Source organism: Anarrhichthys ocellatus, unplaced genomic scaffold (genome assembly GCF_004355925.1).
Source record: "Anarrhichthys ocellatus isolate YVR2014 unplaced genomic scaffold, GSC_Weel_1.0 scaffold15, whole genome shotgun sequence".
In the NCBI taxonomy this organism is placed as follows: Eukaryota; Metazoa; Chordata; class Actinopteri; order Perciformes; family Anarhichadidae; genus Anarrhichthys; species Anarrhichthys ocellatus.
Window position 1 is genome coordinate 2,476,336 of NW_022280045.1, and position 21,811 is coordinate 2,498,146.

At 45.2% G+C, this 21,811-nt stretch overlaps 1 protein-coding gene across 1 annotated transcript in view; it reads left to right on the plus strand.

Annotated features, from left to right (window-relative positions):
* cdh2 (cadherin 2, type 1, N-cadherin (neuronal)) overlaps window positions 1-21,811 on the plus strand; it is a 60,708-nt gene that overhangs the window by 21,681 nt on the left and 17,216 nt on the right. Inside the window, exons 3-4 of the mRNA XM_031855271.1 lie at window positions 16,805-17,016; window positions 21,001-21,168. Coding sequence (XP_031711131.1) covers window positions 16,805-17,016; window positions 21,001-21,168 — 380 coding nt within the window. The remainder of the gene's footprint in view (window positions 1-16,804; window positions 17,017-21,000; window positions 21,169-21,811) is intronic.

Here is a 21,811-nt window from a genome sequence, read left to right on the forward strand (position 1 = left end):
TGTTTTTAAAACTCAGTGTGACTCTGATGTTCTTGATTGGAACCACATGTTGAAGGGGCTTGAAAGGGTTTCTGCAGCATCAACAGACCCAGCTGGCTGGCGGTCCGTGATCTCATAGCGTGCCGCGTTTGCCATGTTTTGCTGCGCTCGTCGGCTTCGCCAAAGCCCTTCCTCCGCTAACTAATCGTTTGCCCTCGCATGCCGGCGGGACTTCGTGCCAAGGGTTAACCATCACAAGTGATCGGGGCATTACCGAAAAAACAAGGTGGTGAAACAGACGAGGTGGTGAGTTTTGCGGGATCCACGAGTTCGACGCTGATGTCACCGAACTGGCGTGCGTATGAAAACCGTTTGAATCGTTATTTATGGGTGCTGTGGAGGAACTTCTCTCCCATGTCCACATATAGCATGAGAATTAAAGTGTGCGTCGACAGTGAGTTACAGCCTAACTGCTCTCAGCGCTGATCATTAACGGTTCTAACACACTAGGATATTAAAGATTGTTTTACTGCTCCCATCAACTACCATGCAGAGCTACAGACGCGTGCTATCGAATTCATATAATGTGAGTTACCGTGTATATTGCCGGATCTGTCCGGTGTGCTCCTAGAGGCTATAGAGTATCGGAGGAGAACATATTGGTTAATAAGCAGCTGTGCCATACCCTGACCGCAGAGACCAAAGAAATGTAAGGTTATTATTGTTATTATTATCACCCCTGGACTGCTTGTTTAAATCCCTGCATCCATCTGAGCACGCTCACAGGCCTGGTGCAGATAGACTTTGTGCACAACAATAAATAATACGCTTACTTTTAGAGCAGGGCTTCATCAGCCAATGAAAGTAATGAGATTAAGAAAACAAACAAAAAGAAAACATAATTCCTGCACCCACTCCAGTGAATCGGAGGCATGTGGGGAGAACAGCCTTAGATGAGAAGCGGTGTAGGTAAGAAAAACAAGCCATGAACCATGTGATGCGAGGCCTTCCTGTTGCTCTGTTCGTGCGCCTTTAAAAAAAAAAAAACAACAGGATCAATTCCAGCCCTATGGAGCGGACGTTTAAAGGCACCGTGTCTCCCATGATCTAGTCAAACTTTGAGTAGTAACTGTTAGTTAAAGTAAATTTCGTGTGTGTGTGTGAGAGAGAGAGAGAGAAAGACCTACAGGCAGCCTTGTAACCAAGTTTGAAAAATACAGCGTTGCCTGAGCGATAAGCTTCCTTATCGACGTCCTTTCAAACCGAAATAGCATTTCATCATTGCGTTAGCTGTAGCTTTTCTTGTTGGCAAGTAAACTGTAACAAAGGAACATCTCCTGTGTTACAAAGCCATGCCGCCACTTTTTCAAACGCATCTTATTGTGGGATTAATTCCAAGTAGTGTTAGGAAACGGGCTCGCCTCTACTTGTATGTATACGTGAAGGAAGAAAGCGAGACAAACAGGGTGCAACAGTGCGGTTTGATGTTTGAACACTGCTCGTGCCTAAGCTCTTCTAAGGGGATAGAGAGGCTTTTCAGTAAGCTCTAATGGTAGTGGGATGTCTTCCCCGGGAATCTTACCTCCGCTGGCATAACACGCTGTGAACCTGCATTTTGTGTTTGCCTGAGAGCTTCCTCTGAAGCAGAATGACCGGACAAACATGGCAGCTCGCTTCTCAACCCTCCCTGGGTCGCTTAGGGCGACTCAGGTGGAGGCGCTGTGAAAAAAAAGCCCACCTCACAGCAGCGTAGATGCACTGCCAGGCCTGGCCTGAAAGCATTGTGTAATTACGCTGCTTAATGACAGACCGGGCTGCGTTTAAAGCAGAGAAACAGCAGGGACCGGCACGTCACTCGCTATTAAACTAAGGGCAACAATAAATACAGCACCGATTGTTTCCCCGAGACGCACACGGCGGCCGACGGCACCAGACGCCGGGTCCCGTTTGTGCCACCTGCTTGTTTGGGGCATCGACACTAGTGCGATCCCCCCCGGCGAACATCGGCATCAACTGCGAGGCGACGGACTATCCCCACGAGTCCTCGCATTTAAAAAAAACCAAAAACCCCAAGGTCTGGAAAACGTTTCCGCAGGCAGCCTTTCCAAGCGGAGACAGATTTGTACATGGCCATGCTTGTGGTTTGGTGTTATAGCTGCAGACAAACTGAGGACAGATGTGTTTGGAGTCGTTTTCTTGTACCTCCCCCCCACGCGATCCTTCCTTCCCTCTCTCTCTCGCCCTCCCTCTCCAGTTCCAGTTCCCCTAATCCGGGACTCATTGTGTCTGTAATAAAGCACAGCTGCACAGATCCGTCTCTGAACCCACTCAGTGCAGCTGATTACATGGGAGTAAGAGGGCTCTCCTCTCACACAGCCCAGTCACACAGCCATGCTCCCCACATGGTAACGCTCCACTGTTCCCTGAACACAGATAAGGCCTGAGGAGACGCTTCCTTCTGCTGGACCGGTGCCAACACTAATTGTTCACACCTGATGTTGCATTAGCACCAGGGCGACGGTTACATTTGTGGGACTGTCGTATGCATTTCTTTTTGGAATGCGTAAAGCAGATGTTGCTCACATGAGGGACACCATGTTCATTCTTTATCTACATGAACATGTTTAAAAAATGTATCTTCGCAGAGAGCAGACGTGTTTTTCTTTTTTCAGCCGAAGCGTATTTTAATGGGAAACTTTTTAAACAAATTAGTTTGTGTAGTTATAACGCTACTCAATCGCGACTCCGATGCAATATGCAAGTCTGTCGAGTTGTGTTGCTCGAGTAAATTGCTTCTGCTCAGAAATACAAAAAAGAAGTCATGCATATGAAAGTGAGCAGCCCTAATAGAAAGATGTGTCTCTCTTACAAATTGAGCGTCAGAGGCTGAACTTCAGCATTAAAGATAAACAAAAAAAACTGCAACTGGGATCAGTAACGGCTTTGGATTGTGCTTGAGATGTCTGTATCACGCAACATACCAACTTCCCATCCAGAAGAACACTTTCCAGTCCTCTTAGTCTCCAAACAGCCCGCATTCGTAAAAACAAAGCATTAAAATGGATTTATTTGTCTACTGGAAGTATGTGTTTTCTATCAATATGAAAATATGACTCATTCAGCCTTGAGAGGGTCATGATTTGCTTTGCGCGGATGGATTTTAGACCACCATCCATCCACAGGAGAACCTGCCTGCCCTCTTTTATTTCTTTTTTTTCCTCCCCATTCCGCCCAGTCGATTGAGCACCGGCTACGTGTGGGGGAGGGGTCAAGCGGGTCACAGTAGGTTAGTAGCGCGATGCCTCAGCTGTAGCTCGATACCTCCAGGAACCTGACGACGCACTACAAAGGGATGAGCGTCGCTGACGCGTTAAGACAGCATACGTACAGAAGCACACTTTCCCGGAGCAGCACATAACAGTCTGTCATGTGTCTGAAAAAGCGATGTGTATGTGTTGAATGGCAACGCTTTGGAGGAACATTGCGGCCCGTCTTTTTAATCTCGACTCTGTGTATTTTTCGGGCTAATTGTGTTTCAAGCGGAATTTGAAACATATTTATTCAAATGCGCACAGCCCGTGTATTGGCAGCTGCCCTAATCCCTCTGTTTGAAGAAGCTTCTTTTTTTTTTTGTTGCTGTCATTGTTTTGCGGAAGGATTTTTTTTTTTATTTTTCTGTTCTCCTGAACCTTTCAGAGGAGGCATGCTTCTAAATCCAGTGACGCTACAGCCATGGGGTTTGTTTTGGTCTCATGATGGGGTTTAGAGCGTCTCGTGATGTGTGGAGTGGGGCATGAGAGTAAACCGAGGATAACGGTTGGTAGCTGTGACTGCAATGGTCTGCCCACCACAATGACTCATAGGACAAGCATCCACACGTATCCGTATGGCCTCTTCGGAAAAAGAGAATATTATATTATAGGAATATTATAATTATCTATGAATGTATGTTGTGTACAGTTTACACAGGTTGCTGTAAGCAGTAAGGCAGAATATACTGTGTTTTTATTACTTTCTGTGTGTGCAAATGACTCAGTAAATCATTTTTCTTTACTCGGAGAGACGCAGAAACAACCCCCATCTTACAGTATAATAGTCCTCTCCAGAGGCTGTCAGCCTCATCTTCCTTTGTCTGCCGCTTTGTTTCCCAGCCAAAGAGGATTCACATGCCTTCTCCTTGTTTCTCCCTGCGCCTCGACTCCTCCAAAGGAAAAAGGCAAAGAAGCAGGAATTCCATTAGCTTTGTTCTCAAAAACTCAGCATGAACTCGTGACTGTGATACACATGACATAATGGCCCCCAGAACTGGTCCCAGATCCCCTTATTTTCCTCCTACAGCTTTTATTTTACATCTCATGCTGTAGGTGAGTGCATCTCCTCCCGCCGTGTCTTTTCTTGTTACAGCCACTCCTGCGTTGAATAAAATCCTTCACTTTTTGAACGTGGCTCCAATTGCTGTGCCTTTCTGCTTCAAGTGCACGGAAAGGATAAAGGGAAAGTGTATATGCGTGCTGGTGTGTATGTGTGTGCGCACGCATGTTTAAAAAGAAAAGGGGGAGGGAGTGGACAGGAATTGTATGTTTGTGTGTGTGGTTGGGTTTGTAATTGGATTCAGTGGACCGTATCAGTCTTTACCTGAGCTAGTCATTTGCATGGGTTTGATTGACAACAGAGCTATGCAAAGCAGGCGCCAGCATTATTCCCTCTGAAGGTAAAGAAGATGCACAGACCATGCCTTTCTCATAGCTATCACTTTCTTGTTAATTGGTATTGAGTCATTATGGCTGAAATGTAATTAGCATGAATGGCATATCAATGCTAACCAGCCATGGGGGGGGGGGGGGGTTTTGACCGACTAGATCTCACCTCCGGTTAAACATAGTGGGCGGTTTCTATACATTTGCCTTTGTCATCAAACTTGACATACTCAGAAGAAAGGTGCAAGATCCAAGATTGGGAGCACTTCGTTTTGCCTCTCGACATGTTGGACGGTTAGCTGGCAGCTTGCTGCTGGCAGCTTGCTGCTAACAGCGCAAACTATGGCAAAAGTGCTGACAGAGCTAACAGTGTTTACCTGAGGGGGAACAGGAGGGTGGGTGCTACGCTGTTGGTCGGGACGGCGTTATCAGCTGTAACCACCATATGAGAGCAGCTGTGTGCTAGCCAGTGCGGCGCGCTCGTATGCACTAAAAAGCACGCGCGGCTGGCTATGCCAACAAAGCATAGAGAAGCTCGGATAACAACACACACTGGGGGGAGAGCGACTTCACTCTGTGCTCAGGTAGACTTTACTCCACTATATCTTTACAAAGATAATAGTTGTTTGCTTCTATGTTAATGTTCAGAATGTTAAATACTGCTCCTTGAACGAGTGGCAGCAAAGCTAAAAATAAAATGCATGTGTTGTGCACAATCTCAATCCTTCTTTTCTGAATACAGTTCTAATACACACAGGATGTTATTTTACATCCATGGTAACAAGCAGCCTCGACTTCTGGCCACCCGTGCATGTGTGAATGTGACTCACCAAACGGATCATTCAAACTGGGATATTATTCATAATACTCTTTTGCATTGCCTTGAATATCACAACGTCCTTGCCGTTGGTTTTGTGCGAGCTGGCCATTCGTGTGGCACCATGTAATGAAAGTTTAAATGCGTTTAGAAATAGTGAGGCGATCGAGGTGGTTACATGGCTCAGCAGACAGAAAGCAGGTGAGGACTTTAGGATTAGCATTAACCACGTGCTGCTGTTACGCTATGCGTGTTACATATGGAGAGAGGGCGCCCGCCTGCGTCACGCACGGTGGTTATTATTTACGGTGGCTGAACCTGCCTCCCGTCAGTATTAAATGAACTCCGTGTCAAGTAATGACACAGGAGGTTAGACAATTTGTCTGAATTTAATCGCGCCCCCACATACATCTGTTTTTAATTTTATTAAAAACGATAACATACAAATAGCTTCCTCGGTGGTCCGTCTCCCGGGAAATGTCTTTGTCTTCTTGAACATTAATTTGCACAACCTTTGCCCCGTTTGAATCAAAGTTTTAATGAAGCGTTGAGCTAACCGTGCTTTGTTTTCTCCCAGTAGAGGTCCCGTCTGTCATCCGATAATAAATGTGATCAAACTCTTCTTTCTTAATTCAGTTTTCATAACCATTTCTAGCGTAAATTTTTTTAAATATATTTAAATATATATATATTCTGCTTCACAGAGAACTGGTAACACATTTGTTTTTTTTAAAGAATTAAAAAGCCGTTGAAGCTTCAACCAACCATTCATTCCTCAGCTGTACGCCCAGAAAAGTGGCTAAAAACACAGCTTCCGTTTGCCACTCGCTGATTGCACGAATGACAAATGTGCGAGTGGTCAGGATTATAATTGATACAACATGTTTCCACCCTCGACTGAAACATGCGACGTTTTCACCCAAACTGGCATTTCTGTCTGGCACCAGCCGCCTTCCACCGCAGAGACGCCGATGGTGTGTTTTGTGCAGTGATAACAGTTTACTCTCTTTCTGAAATGAGTGAGTACCTTCAGCGATTGTTGCTGTAATTTCCATAAACATGCCCCGCGGAGTTAAAATGGCAGGAGATCCTGTGCCAGCGCAGAGCCGCAGCATTGGTGTTTGACAGGCAGTATTTACTACAGCTAGAGACGGTGGAGCCGGAGCTTATACCCTAACAATGTGTGTTTTCAACACTGTTACTTTTCTACTTGGTGAAAGCAGAGGGAGGCACTGACATCATTGCATAAGTCACCTATTCGGTTGTTTCCCTCCCCAACAAGAGCCCTGGATAATGATTGTCCCTGCGGAACAATGATTGGTAGAGTTCTGGGCAGAGGGATATATTTGTGTCTCTTCTCTCGGCAACAAATCCAATACGAGACGCTCTCTGCTGCTGTAATTTCATAAAAAGTCTTACAAGGCCCAGAGAACATGCCAGCAGAGGTTAGCTCACCACTGGTCACTGCCTCCTTCTTTGTCTCTTTGATTTTCACGAGGGTATGTTGACGGGAATGATCAAGGGGAGGAACTAAATAGCTCTGAGTCCGTGCTTTCGAGATCAAAAGGAACTAATAATGTCACATTACAGGTTGCACCGAGGCAGTTTTAGTGCCCGGCTCTCGTCACAAAAGCTCAGCTCAGGAGGCACGGGGGGGCTCATAGTGATCGGCTGAGGTAGCCGGTGGCTGCTGCCCTTTTTAAACTTGCCTTCTTTTGAACATTAACTGACAAAAATATATCCGAGAGCCTATACACCACCACTTCTTTCATCTCATTCAAGCAAATTCTTCACCGCATGTCTATATAGGAAAGTGATGAAATGGACGTGGGTTTCATACATCAAAATTAATTAGTGTTTTTCGTGGGCATACCGCTCGAACCCTTTTCTTTTTAAGTAGCATCTTTGCTTGCATCTCAGTGGATGCATAATAAATGAAAGCGATCAATATCGGATGTTTAATATTCATGCTCGTTTCTCACCCAACGCGAGCCTCAGACATGAGTTAGCTTCCTGTCCGGCTCAAAGTGCCCGAGTACTGAAGCAATGAAACATCAGCACTGTGGCACAGCGGAGATGGATGGCGGAGCGTCCCCTAAAAATGTGTATTACTGCGGTGTACCATCACCAGAGAGTGACCTCTGTCATACAGGACCAATACAAAAGAAAAGATGACTGTGGTCACCTTTAAATGGCTGATTATTCACGCTGTGATTTCTCAAAGACACCTTGACCCACCACTGGCCTCCAGCCTCACACGTATTGCTTTATTTTTTACCTCTACCTGCTTTTGTTCTCCGTCCCTCCGCTAATCACAAAAGCCTTTTGTAGTTTGAACAAAGTGACCAGTGCCAGCAGTTATCAGGTGAAGTAGGGAATAGAGAGCAATTAAAAACCTCTGACCTTCTTATGGGAGGACAGAAGGCGGTCAAAGTTCAGCACCTCATTTTAATTTAACTGTGATTTACATCGGAGACGTTGTGGACAGAAAGGCTTCTGGAGGCTACATCGTTATGTATGGTCACATTTACCGAACACTTAGCCCCATTATAGGCCACACTAATTAAGTTTCATTCTAGAGTATCAATTATTGTCCTTTGAAGTCGAAAGAGAAAGGACACTGGAAGGAAGCTGAAGCAGTTCGAGTTCCCCAGCAGATCCATGTGATGCTTTTCATAATCACCTGTAAGCGTCCGCCGAGCTCATCTGAAAGACGTCACAAAGAGCGAGCGGGATTTGACATCCCGGTAATGTGGACGGTTTACCGCCCCGCTAAAGCCTACGTATCGAGCCGCTCGTCTCGATAACTCGCGGAGCAAAAACCCCAGTAGCTCCGCGCTGATAACTGCAGAAGGATGTAGCTTAGCCTTATCAGCTCTTGGCTCCAGTGACACAGTAATCCACACAATGCTCGGCTGTCATTGTACTGGAAAAACACAGAATCATTTCATTTACCCAACAAAAGGCCTGAGAATAACTGTGATGTTCTTCCCCCCGCGCTTCCCCTCCACTACCAACCCATCCAGATTGCTAATTTTCAAAAGGGCAAATATTACTTATTCAAAAGAGCCCAACTGTCATCGTGCTTCTTTTTTTTTTCCTGCGCAGAGAAACCTGTTTTGCTACAGGAACAAGAGACTCTTAATGAATGTCACAGCGGCCGAATGCTTTCAGGGAGCTTTTCTTTTTCTCAGTCACAACTCAGCAGGTATCTACCGAGCATGTAGCTGATGTGTAGCCATGAAAACAGCCAGTGGAGATGGTGGTGGTAGTTCACTAAAGGCCACAGAGAACAGGGGGAAGTGTTGCCACTCTAAAAGGAAATGGAGGGGACTCGTGGGGAGGGGAGTCTGCACACTTTTTTTTTTTAATTGTCCTTTTAAATGCGGTGTTTGTCAAACGTGATTGCTGTGCCCTGGGTGAGCAAATGACCATGTGCAAACAGGATATAAATGCACATTTTTAAAAAGGAAAGAGAGAGCGCACGTCAAAACACATGAAAATAGTTTCCCTCTCCTCAGGGCCTGTTTTTCTACATCAAGGGAGCTTAAAACTCTTTTAGGTTGAGCAAACTCCTGGCTAACCCCGCTCAGACGTCCATGCTTCTTGAATGCCTCGCTGTGGGATAAGAGAAGCTAGTATCGCTGTGTCTGTTTGAGGGCCTCTTCAAAATTCTCTAATTGAGGCACCAGTTTTTAGAGAGGAAAACTAGCTCCAACAATATGCATAAACCACACAAACCAAGTGTTGTTGAGGGGGGGGGGGGTTGGTCACTGTAATCACGCTGGGAAAGCGAGCCAGCCACTTATTAAATGTGTTTGTGCTCTGGTGCAAACCCTCTTTAGTTTTCTTAATTGCTAGAGACACTGAACAGAGTACAAACACTGCATGTTTTTTCATGCAAATCCCTTACATATTTTAGGCCCAGCTATGAATGCATGGAATGCTTTGCGCGTTTGAAGTGCGGTGCATTAGCGCAACGCCTTCAAGGGCTTAGTCTGGCAAAAGGCAGTATCATCATTCCCAGATCCAAAGCTTCAGCTACAAACAGTTTACCTTCTCTGAAGAAGACACTATTTTCTGAAAACAGAAAATAGTGTCTTTGTCTAGTCCCTGCATCTCATCTTCTTACAATGCGTGGATATTTTAGACATGTCTCGAGTCAGCGGTGCAACATAGCATCACCTCAAGCCCCTCTACCGGCGCTGGTTGTTTTATTAAAACAGAGCGATGATGTCTTCACAGGCCGACGTTTATCGGCTTCCTTCTTGACACAGTAGAGCGCTGCAGGAATGAGTCCTGAAACATGGGAATGAGTTCACGTTGTTGTTGTTGGCTTTTTTAAATTGGGTTTTTGATGATATGCCTGAAATACGGTCTGTAGTTAACACAAGCTAAACACCTAGACGTTTGTTCTATGGTATAAAATACATGAATTCCGCTCGTATTCGTTTTGAAGCTTAACGCTAACGTCATCACGCTAACGAGGCCGCCCTCGCTGTGTATACTGGCGCTCATGTGACCGTGGCGTAGTTCCTTCACAGCCTAATGTTGGCTTTTTACTTCAGCGGATTGTAGTCACGCTTCAAAAATCGTAGAAGCAGAGTTCATGTTTGAGGATTATCTTGCTGAACAAAACGTGTCGGTCTCATAAACTTGAGTTTATTTAAAAAACCCAATTGAAAAATCCCGTTGACTTATTGTCGAGGGAACCCGTGCCACGCTAACTTCCGGGGTTGGCCTACAAAAAACGTTATCCCTGCAGCACTCTATTGATAATAGTATTTTTTAATTATTAATTTAAATGCACATAGTTTATAAATTTATAAAAATCCATCTTTATTTATTGCATCAGATGAGAGAGCAACAAGTCATTTTCAAGGATAAGACTTACTTTTAAAAAGTGTTATTTAAGCGTCAACTTGGAAATCGTGATTGTGAAGAATAGAATGTAATAAGTTGCTTACCAGCCTTGAAGCTGTAGAATAGACATTCATAATAATAGCATTAGAAAAAGAGAATAACATATGCATGCAGAAGTACGCATAGCAGTCATTTTATAAGAATTAGAGAAAGAAAAACACGTGTATTGTGCTTTTAGCATTTTGTTCAATAATTGGCCAATTACAGAACACACTGAAGGATGTTTTTGTGGTCGGGGCACAAAGTCCGTACGCTGGAAGAGAGTGCTGACCCTAATTTGTCGTGTTCTCCCCACAATTTCTGGACTGGATTACAATTTCATATCACAGCAGTTGTTATTGAGGCAGCAGAGTGCGAGCTCCACCGGGGCTTAACCGGATCTTATAAACAGCGGCGCTGGCATGGATGTCTCGCACAGAGCGCATTCAGCTGGAGCCTCCGCTTCATATCGCATTGTCTCGTCGGGCCACCCTACTAAACCTGGTCACATTCATTTGCGAATAATGCATTTTGTCGGGGGAGGGGGGGGTTGTTGCACCATTCGCCGAGGTCGGGCGGGAGGGCCGCCGCTGGGGCATTTGCCTGGGTCTGCATTTATCCTCGGCCACTGATGAAACACCTACGCTGAGTATTTCTCAACTGCCAGTCACCTCATTTCCCCGGCAAAATGAGTGGTGGTGCATTGGGATGATCTCACATGAGAGCTTTCAGTCTTGTCATATTAGAGGGACTTTCAGCCGGCGTGTATACATTTGGCGGGCGGGCGTAAAAAGCCGAGATCGTGGAACGCTTTCTTTGCCTCGGCGCAGTCTCGGAGCCCACATTCCACGTTTCAAATTAAATGTGTATCTCTCTCTCTCTCTCGCTGCCTCTCCCTAACTATTTGTGTCTGTCTGAGTTAGAGTTATCACGTGACGGAGCAGACAATAGAGAGGCACTCTGGCACTACGGAGAGGTTAGCCGGGGGTTTTGTGTTGCTTGTCAGTAGGGGGGGGGGCGGCGGCATCTAAGCTGTGAATAGAACCATTGAGTCGGAGGTAATTTTGGGCCCCGGTGCAGGGTATTAGTTGGACAGGCCTTTCTGCTGACAGGCCTGTTTTTCCTTCTCTCTCCTCCCCCCCTCCCTCTTTTTTTTTTTTTTTTAACCCCCAACCCCCAGGCCCCCCGGCTGCTGCATCGGCATTTCTGTCCAAACCAAAGGCCTTTATCGTAGCGGCCATGACGACATGTCTGATAGGGCGTGGCAGCCAAGATCCTCCTCTCGCCCTGCACCGTAGGGAGCCCATACATCTAGATAGATATGGAGAGGTTGCAGCAGCCAGGGTTCTACCGGTGCCGCGCTACACATTCCCGTGGTTTTATAAGCCACCAGAGCGCGTCTGATAAATGAACAGACACATACTGGACACGCTCATTCATTATCATTGGGACTGGCTGTGCCTGCTGGGACTTTGTGTAGCGATTGCCGTGGGGGCCGACCGCTGAAGAGGCCTCTCGGAGGTTGTCCTGATGGCCAAATTTCAGACAATGTTAAAGAGCCGGAGCTCAGCTCTGGGGCTAAAATAACTCACAAGGGGAGCGCCGCTGTCAAGTGCACCGCAACACACGTTCACAAAAAATGTGTAGTGAGGAGTGCCTGTAGGACAGAACATGAAGCACATGGGCTTCAGTGTTTGACGCTGAAATGCATTTGGTGGTTGTGCTGATAAGTAGTCGATTAAAAGCATAAATGTTTTGTCTAAAACAATATCAATCAAACTAGCTGAGGCAGATTGACATCTGTAGTCTATACATTACTGTTTTAAGATCGGACAAGTCGGTGTTGCATTATGGGAGTCCTGTTAGTACTTAGTGGCAAACTGAGGACTGGAATGGCCGAAGACGTTGTTATAATTAGCAAGCGCTACCCAAACTCATACCTGCAGGCAACTCATTTACTTGAAAGAAACTCATTTATAGAAGCGGAAATGATTATTTCCATTAGGAATTAATTTACTGCTTATTTTCCAGCTTCCTGTCAAATTTAGTCTATAATACATCAGAAAAATTGTGATAAATGATAATCAAAAGAGCCGAAAGTGACGTCTTTAAATTCTTCGTATTATCTGACCAACAGCCCAAATATCTTTAATTAATTTAATGATCGACTAATTGTTTTGGCTCTAGCTACGCCTGCTGTGTAACATGACATAGCATTGACACCTCAGTCAGAGTAGTGTGAGTGAGACATTACTCAGCTGTGGACTGTCTTCTGCTGCATTGTGCGCTCCTCTGACAGCCCCTCACTCTGTATTCCACCTCTGTCTGATGCTCTGTCCACATTACTCCGTTTCTACTTGGAAGCAGAGTTGTCAAATAGAAACGATCTCCGTCCACACGGGAGTTTCAGCATCATTCTCGAGTTGATCTGCATCCACATGGCAGCCTTCAAAGGCGGACAGCAGGTGACCATTAATGTACACTGGGCATGTGCGTGAGGGTGTAAACAGGAAGTGGATTGATTGCTTGCTTAGTTAAAAAAAAAATATGACAGAGTAATAAAGTAGTCTTTAATAATGAAAGGTTGTATTTGATACTTAAGATCTTCCTCTAAAATCTCCCTCTATAAACTCAGACAGTTCGTGGAAAGTTTTAGAAGTTTTATTTTTCAGACGTAGTTACAGCGCTGCGGGTCTATCTCTCTCACATCAAATTTACTTTAACATCAACACTTACACGTAAACGTTTACTAGATTATGAGTCCATCAATGTGGTCAACACACGTCTCTCACTCGTTTCCTCTGTGTTGTAGATGTCTGTTCTCACTAGTAGCTCTGAACATCATGTCCGCCTAGCTAGCTTCTAAGCTAATTTTAATATTACCGCCAATGGAGAAATGCTAACCGCGATTAGCATTACAGCGCTGCGGGTCTATCTCTCTCTCACATCAAATTTACTTTAAAATCAACACTTACACATAAACATTTACTAGATTATGGGTCCATAAATGTGGTCAACACACGTCTCACTCTATTCTGCTCTTGCTTCGTGCATAAAGCTTAGCAGATCGCTAACAGTAGATCCGTGAAATAAAGACCATGGAATCCATAGAAGAGTTTCAAGACTTTAGTGTGAATCTTTCTTATTTGTAAAACTGTGTAAACACAATATGAAATATAGCTTTACAAACTGTCCATATACACATACATGAATACAAAACAACAATCCATGATATAGCCAGCATGTAACATGTCCGCCTAGCTAGCTTCTAAGCTAATTTTAACATTACCGCCAATGGAGAAATGCTAACCGCGATTAGCATTTAATACAACACAAATGTTATACTAAACACGCGAATAGAATATATCTACATACATCTTTTCATGCTTCATGAAGACATACTTACAGACTAAGGTCTCTCAAGGCTACCAAACGGAAGAAGTAGTGTCTTCTCATTAGAATCTAAAAACAACGAGCTGCTCCATAGGGCTGATGCTGGTCACGCTAATCACTCCAACAGCTGCTTCCTCCACAGAAATGCAGACTTTACTAGCAGCAACGCTTGAAATTAGTTATCCATGTTGAAATGAATTACTGGTCGCCCTGGCTGTTTGTTTTCTTCCGGGTACGGGTCACGTGATAGTGAGTTTGACAAATCAGGGATGGAGATGTCATGGCTGCTAATAACCAATCCAGTAGCGAACACGGGTGTGGGCTCATTTTTTCTAACACACATCCGTATCCGACCGTCCACACGCAAATGCTACCCCGGAGTTTTCAAATACCTCCAACCTCTGGGGAGTTTTCAGACTCCTCTGTTTAGGGTGCTCCAAAACTCCGGCGTAGTGTAGCCGCTCAGTGTAAACGTAGCAAATACGGAGTAAAAACGGAGTAGTATGGACATGGCCTGAGGATCTGCTGACTTTGGCCGGCCGGTGATTGCCTGAAGGCTTTGAGTTTACAGGCGGCTGGCTTTAGGGAAAACCCTCCAGAGAAAGAAGGTCATCTATCTGATGTAAGCTTTGCCGGGTTCAAAGACGAGGAAAAAAAAAAAAGAAAAGCTAATTGGTCAAGGGTAATTGAGCAAAAGCAGCCAGGACGGAGATGGTCAATATCAAGTGTATTCCAGTACGGAGGGAAAGATCTTGTCGTGATCTTCCATCTTCATTATTGGAACCGCTGGCTCTCCTGCGATGCTATTTCACCTTGTGTGCCGTTGAGCAATGTTGAGACGACTTTGCAAACTCCGCAGTGAAGTTTTGTTCTCGTTTCGTCAGTGTTTAAATCTTTTAGCAGAAGCCTGTGATGGAGTGCAGCTCATGGTCTTTTCGGAAGATTTGTTCTCCCTGTTTTGTATGGCAAGATCGCATTTTTCATTCAACCAGGGTCGATAACTTTGCGACTACACTGAATTACAAAGTTCCCTCATGCGACCTTCTATTTCTGATTCATTCTTTGTCTCTCTTTCTTACTTCTTAATTCTATTTCCCACATTCAAAAACTTGCTTAAAAAAAAAAAAACAGGCTTTTTTAAAAACAGCATTGTCCTTCTGTTTCCTTCTGCTCTGTTGATTTCAGCCATTCTGCCTTTAGATGCTCACTAAGAACACACTTACGTCTGGGACCAAAGGGTACCTACCTGGAAACATTGACCTCGACTGCTGTTTTCAAGCTACAGGCGTTCAGCCGTTCTTTGGCAGTAGGTCGTTGAGAGGTGAAGCTTCCCTGTAGTCACGCTTCGTTTCGCCAATTCACCTGTCAGCGAATCTCAATGTATCGCATCCTCAATTTTTTTCTATATCACAGCTCACGCTAATTTTTCCACAGTTATTACAAGCAGTCAGATAGATCTGAACTCCCTCGTTATTTAGACAAAGGCTGCATCTAATACACGCATCTGTGTGAGCCACCTCAGTACATCAACATCACAGAAATTCAACACAAATCCTTCTGCTGTGCATTACAAGTGTGCTGTAATTTGCAAAAATATGTTGTTTTTTTACATAGCAGCACTGAAAGCGTATGGCATTTCACACTGCATGAATTAGCCTAGCGGCCAGCGGACTTTTACTTACTCAATGCTCTTCTTCTCTTACTTGGTTTGAAGTCACTGAACTGAAACCAAACTCCATATTGTGTTCCTCACCGCGTTCCATTTCCTCACCTCTGACAGCGACGGGTGCACTTTAGGACAATAGATTGCATGTGTTTATGTGATGCTATTAAATTAGGTCTGGGGGCTACACTTATGACTTCCTTTGGACCCTGAGTGGATCTGCTGCATCCTCTCCCCGAGCCCAGAGGCACTCGACGCGCCTCCGAGTGCACGCGGCGCTCTGGAGACATCTGTGGGTCTCCAAGGTAGCAGCACAAAGGAAGATTAGGCACCCTGCTTCAAGGCTTTTGTTAAGTAATTCCACATCTCCTTTAATAATTCAAAGCGGCACCAGCCGAGCTTCCACACAAGCGATATATGGTAACGTTGTGATCTCTGTGGCCGGAAGGGATTTTTATCTTTTCCTTTATGCCGTTTTGTGTGCCCTAAACATGAGGGGGAGGGGTGGTTTCAGGGAAACATAGCCACACAAAAGGATCAGACAATGATGCTCTTAGGTGTTGAGTTGTGTGTGTGTGTGTGTGTTTGTGTGTATACATAGGGGCTACGTAGGCTGTGCTGTAGTGTCACTCACTTGAAACATGAACCGGTGTTGTGCCACTGAGTCACCGGTGGGACTCCAGCCCCCAAGAGCCACCTGTCTGCCGTGTATGTTTGCATGCAAGAGTTTCTGTGTTTCTTTGTTTTTTCTTTTCTTTTCTTCCTGTGTGAACATGCTGATGAAATAAATATCATACGCACTTCTCTCTCTCTCTCTGGAGGAGCTGCAGATCGGCAGCCATCCACGGAAGGCAACCCTGTATGTCATGGGGGAACAAAGCTAGCATGTGATGGCCTGAAAGCTGGAAATAAAACAGGACTTATCCAGCACCATCCTAGACACATGTTTATACACGCTGCATGTATTTCCTCAAATGCAAGCACGGTGGGGGCATTTAGACAGTCTAATTTACACTTCAGGTTTTTAATGCAAGGTTTGGGGTTCTTATTTAATAGACCTTAAGGGGCACACTTCCCTTTTTTTTTTTTTTTTTTTTTTCTTTACTTTTCTCTCCCTCCAACCCTCTCCTCCACTGCACCTGTTTTGAGCAATACCTTTGGGGCACAGCTTGAGGTGAATAATGTATGAGCGAGAGGGAAAATCAGAAAACCTTTGTGGACCCTCTGTGTCTGGCTGGCTGTCTGTCTTCCACCTCCTTTGTCTCTATCGCTAGTTTTACCCTCCAGGTTTCTCCCTCACTTTTGGGCTGATTTATTTATATATATTTGTTTCTCTCTCTCTCGCTCTCGCAGTGAGGTTCGTCGACTGTGGCCGAGGGGGTCTGGTGCGGTTTGAATGCAGTAACCCGTCTGACTTCCGGATAGAGGCCGACGGAGTGGTCTATGCTGCCAGGACCATCCGGCACTCCACGCCCGCCGCGTCACCGCTGCTGATCAAGGCCAGCGACGCCACCACTCAGCAGCAATGGGTGGCCCAAGTCAGGCTGACGCCCTCCAGCCAGCAGGTGAATGCGCCTTAACCACTTCCACGACATCTCCGGCTTGTTTGTTGACTGATGTTACCGCCGCAGAAAGGTGGAATGATCAATTCTCCCCCCCTTGCATCCAATAACTCACGCTTATTAGGCACACCGCACATTCACAGATGACTAGTTCCCTAAATTGTAGCAGGTGTTCCGAGAGACTGGATGGCTGCTCGCTAATTAAAACTTAATGTGTCAATTTAGTAGGAGCACAAACATATACTCTACACGGTCAGCGGGTAGTGAAAGCAGATGCAAAATGGCTCCTCGTAAAGTTGATTTTCGGCGAGCGTGCCGTGCGATTGTGAGGTTATTGCCTTATCATCCAAACGGGGACACGCCTCTCTCAGTGCTGTGGAAGACGGGAAGCATCTGTCTGAGCTATGGAGAAAGCGCTCCAACTGTTCCGCTGGACGTGTTGCGCAGTCATCTGCAATTAGTTAGAATGGCCGTGTCCTTGTGTGTCAACATGGCGGCTGGCCGTGGATCAGAGGAAGTGCACAAAAAAACAAGCGCTGCACATGTCCTTTCTGTCTGCCTGGTAACCAGGAAATGAAAAGAAGCGCAGAGAGGCCGTGTTATTGTAGAGGTCTCTAACTTCAGTGCCAGTGGATTATGTGATCCTGCTCAATTAGATAATATCTGTTGCTTTGAAGCTACAGTGGTGACGCCACACACACACGCACGCGCACACACGCACGCACACACACACACACACGCGCACGCACACACACACACACAGATTTTTGAACTGCCAATTCCATTTTTCTTTCTTTTGAAAAGCTGTAATTGACAGCACACAAACATTTTTGTAACTTCTCTTAGAAATTAGGAACATAATATGTAAATATTTACATATCAGAGAAACTATTCCATACTGTGTATGTATGCATATATATGTATGTATATATAGTGTGTCAACTATTTCTTATCCTCTTATCTAAAACTATGTATTTGTTTGTCTATTTATTTATAAAAAACTATTTATGAATCTGTATCTAAAGTCGCTAAATCTAGTTGGCGACTCTGTGTGTGGCTGTGACAATAGGAGGGTCACTGCCTGTGCCACCGTGTGCACGACGCTAATCACCACGTGGCTCGTGCGTATATATATTTGACCGGCAGAGAATCGGCGTTATCTGAGACTGACCATCAGGTCATCGGTCATGCCAGATCAAAACGGGCCGATCGATCGGTGCGTCTCTGCTGTTCTCTCCTCTGTGTGCTGCTCTCTATCCCGAGTGAGCCTTTATGTGCATACGTTAATGATCATCGCCATACGATCTTAAATCATTAGCCTTCTGGCATCTTAATGAACACCCCCAAAAGCAATAATAGTGTTTGCTTTATAAAGAGCGATGTGCGTCTCTCTCTCCTTTTTCATCCCTGTAATACACTTAAGCAAATGGCCACAAGTGGCCATTCCTAAACGGGCTGCAGAGCAGATAATCTGAGGAAAGGCGGGTGTTTTATTGTGCGTGGGTGCAGATTAAAAGTTAACACCAACAGTTACTGTCTGCTGGGCCCAAATTAAACCTGTGGCCGGTAATGATTCCATGGCTTTACAAAACACTGTCGTTAGCCACTGACACTCATTTACTATTGGGACTCCTGCAGGTATGTGCTTTTAATGGGACCATTACTCACCGTTGTCGGCCGGTCAAAGGCAAATACATACTTGTCCCAAGTAGGGTTTTTTTCTTCTTAGTTTTCCAATAAAAATCCGAAGCCCACATTGGCTGTACATTGTTGTACAGCAGCAGCTGTTTACTGATCAGTATCTGCGGGCAGCGGTTGGGTTTGCCCCCTGATTTGTCGGTAATGAAATCAAGGATTGACTTTCCCGTATCTCCCACGATTATGAGGTCATGAGCGGTTATCTTCCCCCTCAGCACAATTATTGTCATGAATCATCACGCATCTCTTAATCACATAAGTGATTTGCATTTATTTTTTTTATTTTTATTTTTTTTATTAGTCCATGATTGCGGCGGCCTTGGGGGAAACATTTTAATCAATGACAACCAAACAATATCCTCATCAACATGAGTGTCCTCGGCCGCTGTCTCCACCTCTATTACAACCCCGGAGTCCGTGAGGTGAAAACATGTCGTATCTGAAAGGGAGAATTTTTCTAAAAAGGACAAATAGACTCATGCCTAATCTCTCCCCCCCCACCCCACACGCAGGTCATCACTCAGCCGAACACTCTCCTGGACTCTAAAGTAGACTCCTAGTGGGAAGATGGAGGGGGGGTTCTTAGAGTGTAGAAAGGCGCGGGACCTCCAGCGCTCCACAGATAGATGTGTGTTGGGCTGAACGAACCCAGCGTGCCATTCATCATTCCAGACGCGGTTTGCAAATAATTACTGCCCTCACTTGCGCCCATTCTAATAGGGTAATAGATATTTCTGAAGCATGCTCCTTCACTATCTGTCTGCTCGCCTCTCTGCATTTCCAATGTGTGAAAGCAGTATAATCGGATTTCAAACATGATTAGTGGAAGCTCTGCGACAGCTCCCCAGATGTTAAGAGGTGGGGGGGAGGGGGGATATGGGATCACGCTATAAGGTGACAAAGGGGTAATTATTTTCTGTATTTACAGAGGACACTTTGTAGTATTCTGTAGGACTTGACTACCTCACAACCAATCAACATTTGAATAATTACAGGCAACAGTAGGGAAGATACTTCAAGGGACTTGAACGCTCCATTGAATTCCCAGCTATCATTCATTGACATTGACAGATTTTACATATTGTTTTTCTGTTTTCCTTCCCGCCTCATTTCGTTCAAGGTTATTTTAACTTTCCCTGGCACTACTTCAGTCTCCTCAGTCTCTGGAGCGGCATAGGCAATTTGAGCCATCTGTGTGTTTAGTGTTCTGGCTTGCAGGTACCATCCTCCTTTGTTTCAAATCTCATTCATTACAGCCGAGGGAGGATGGCAGATCCATTATGGAAGCTGCTCTGTCTGTGTGGGCGCATTTTATCAGGACATAAGAAGGGGTCTGCCGTTTAAAGCAAAGAGGGCTGTCCGTGTGCGGCTGCCGCTGCCGTAACCACACCAAAGCATTTCAAGGCATATCATCACATGTTGTACTGTAGATATTTTAAGCTACAAAGAAAGTCGCAAAAAAAAAAAAAAAATGGATTGTGTGGTTGATCACACATTTCTGAATACGTATTGAATGGCATTTGGAAGAGCTTATTAGTTTTGCAGGAATTGCAGCCGGTTTCGTTTTATCACCACATCAAGTTCCTTTGATGGAACCGTCGTCAGTCAGCCCGCAATACCGTTCATTGCAGTAAGGTGTCGCAACAGTGTTGGGGTTGGCACCGGCTGCTATTGATTGTAGCTGAATGGATACACGATCGGATTAAGTCTTTCATTCCCGCAGGATAACAAGACTAAGAGTCGGTGCTTTATCCACCGTCTTAGTTTAGCATGTTTGCCAACTAGCTAACAAAATGACATTACATGCCATTAGATTTCTACTTAGGTATTGGATGTATGGAAATGTTGACCTGATAATGGCTCTAGATTAAAGGATAAGGAATGCTTGAGGAGATCACTGAAGCCATAGGTTTCATCCTCTGGGGACCAGGAATGTCCGTATAACATTTCATGACAATCCATCCAACAGCTGTCTCAGGTATTGGATGTATGGAAATGTTGACCTGATAATGGCGCTAGATTAAAGGATAAGGAATGCTTGAGGAGATCACTGAAGCCATAGGGTTCATCCTCTGGGGACCACGAATGTCCGTATAACATTTCATGACAATCCATCCAACAGCTGTCTCGCCATTTCAGTCTGCGGTGGACCGATCGACCGGCCAACGATGCCGCCCGTAGAGCCATGCCGCTAGCGTGATTTTAAAAATGAATGTACTGGTCTGTATTTTTTCTGCACAGATATGATCACTGCTCAGCCCTTGAACTTAATCATTTTCCTTTTCACAGGTCCAGCAAGTTGCTGCCCCTCCAGTCATGTCGAAGGATTTGAAGGAAATAGCGTTTCCATCCCGAAACGCGGACAGCCCACTCAAACGCATGAAGAGAGACTGGGTCATCCCCCCAATCAATGTCCCAGAGAACTCACGAGGCCCATTCCCACAAGAGCTTGTCCGGGTAACGTAGCTCACCCAAGCGCACGCACACACACACACATACACACACACCACTCTCACGACATGAAAGAAAATGCCTATTTGCTAGATATGACAACCTTGTAGCTCCCACTCGGAGGGTCACAGACATTGGATGTATGCCTTCTCCAAATGCTTCATATTTACAGCACTTTGCTTAAGCTCAGGGCTCTTATTATTTATCTTTTGTTTAAGGGCCAGTCGCCGGTCGGTATTGCTGTAACCTGGCATTACTTAGAAGCAGAGAGAAATCTGAAGTGGCCACCAGCACAATTGCTCCTTGGTTGCCTGTTGAGATATTATACTCCTTTTTATCATGGCTCAAGGACACTCGCGACCAAATTAATTTGCTGCCATTCTCTGGTCAGGGCTGGGTGTAGATGGTTCACAGAGGACAAGCAACGCTCCCAGGGACAGCTAAGAAGTAGACGTTAAGCTGACTTCCGAACCGAGTTTTTAAGTCCTGTACATGCTTTTATATTTAATCCGGTCATATTAGAAGGATGTTTCTGGGCCGTAATGGATGATACCAGGATGAGGAAATACTCTGTGCCTACACCCTCCATCCATGCTGAGCAAACAGAGGGTCTCGGCTTACATGGCAAACAGGATAGACGGCCCAGAAC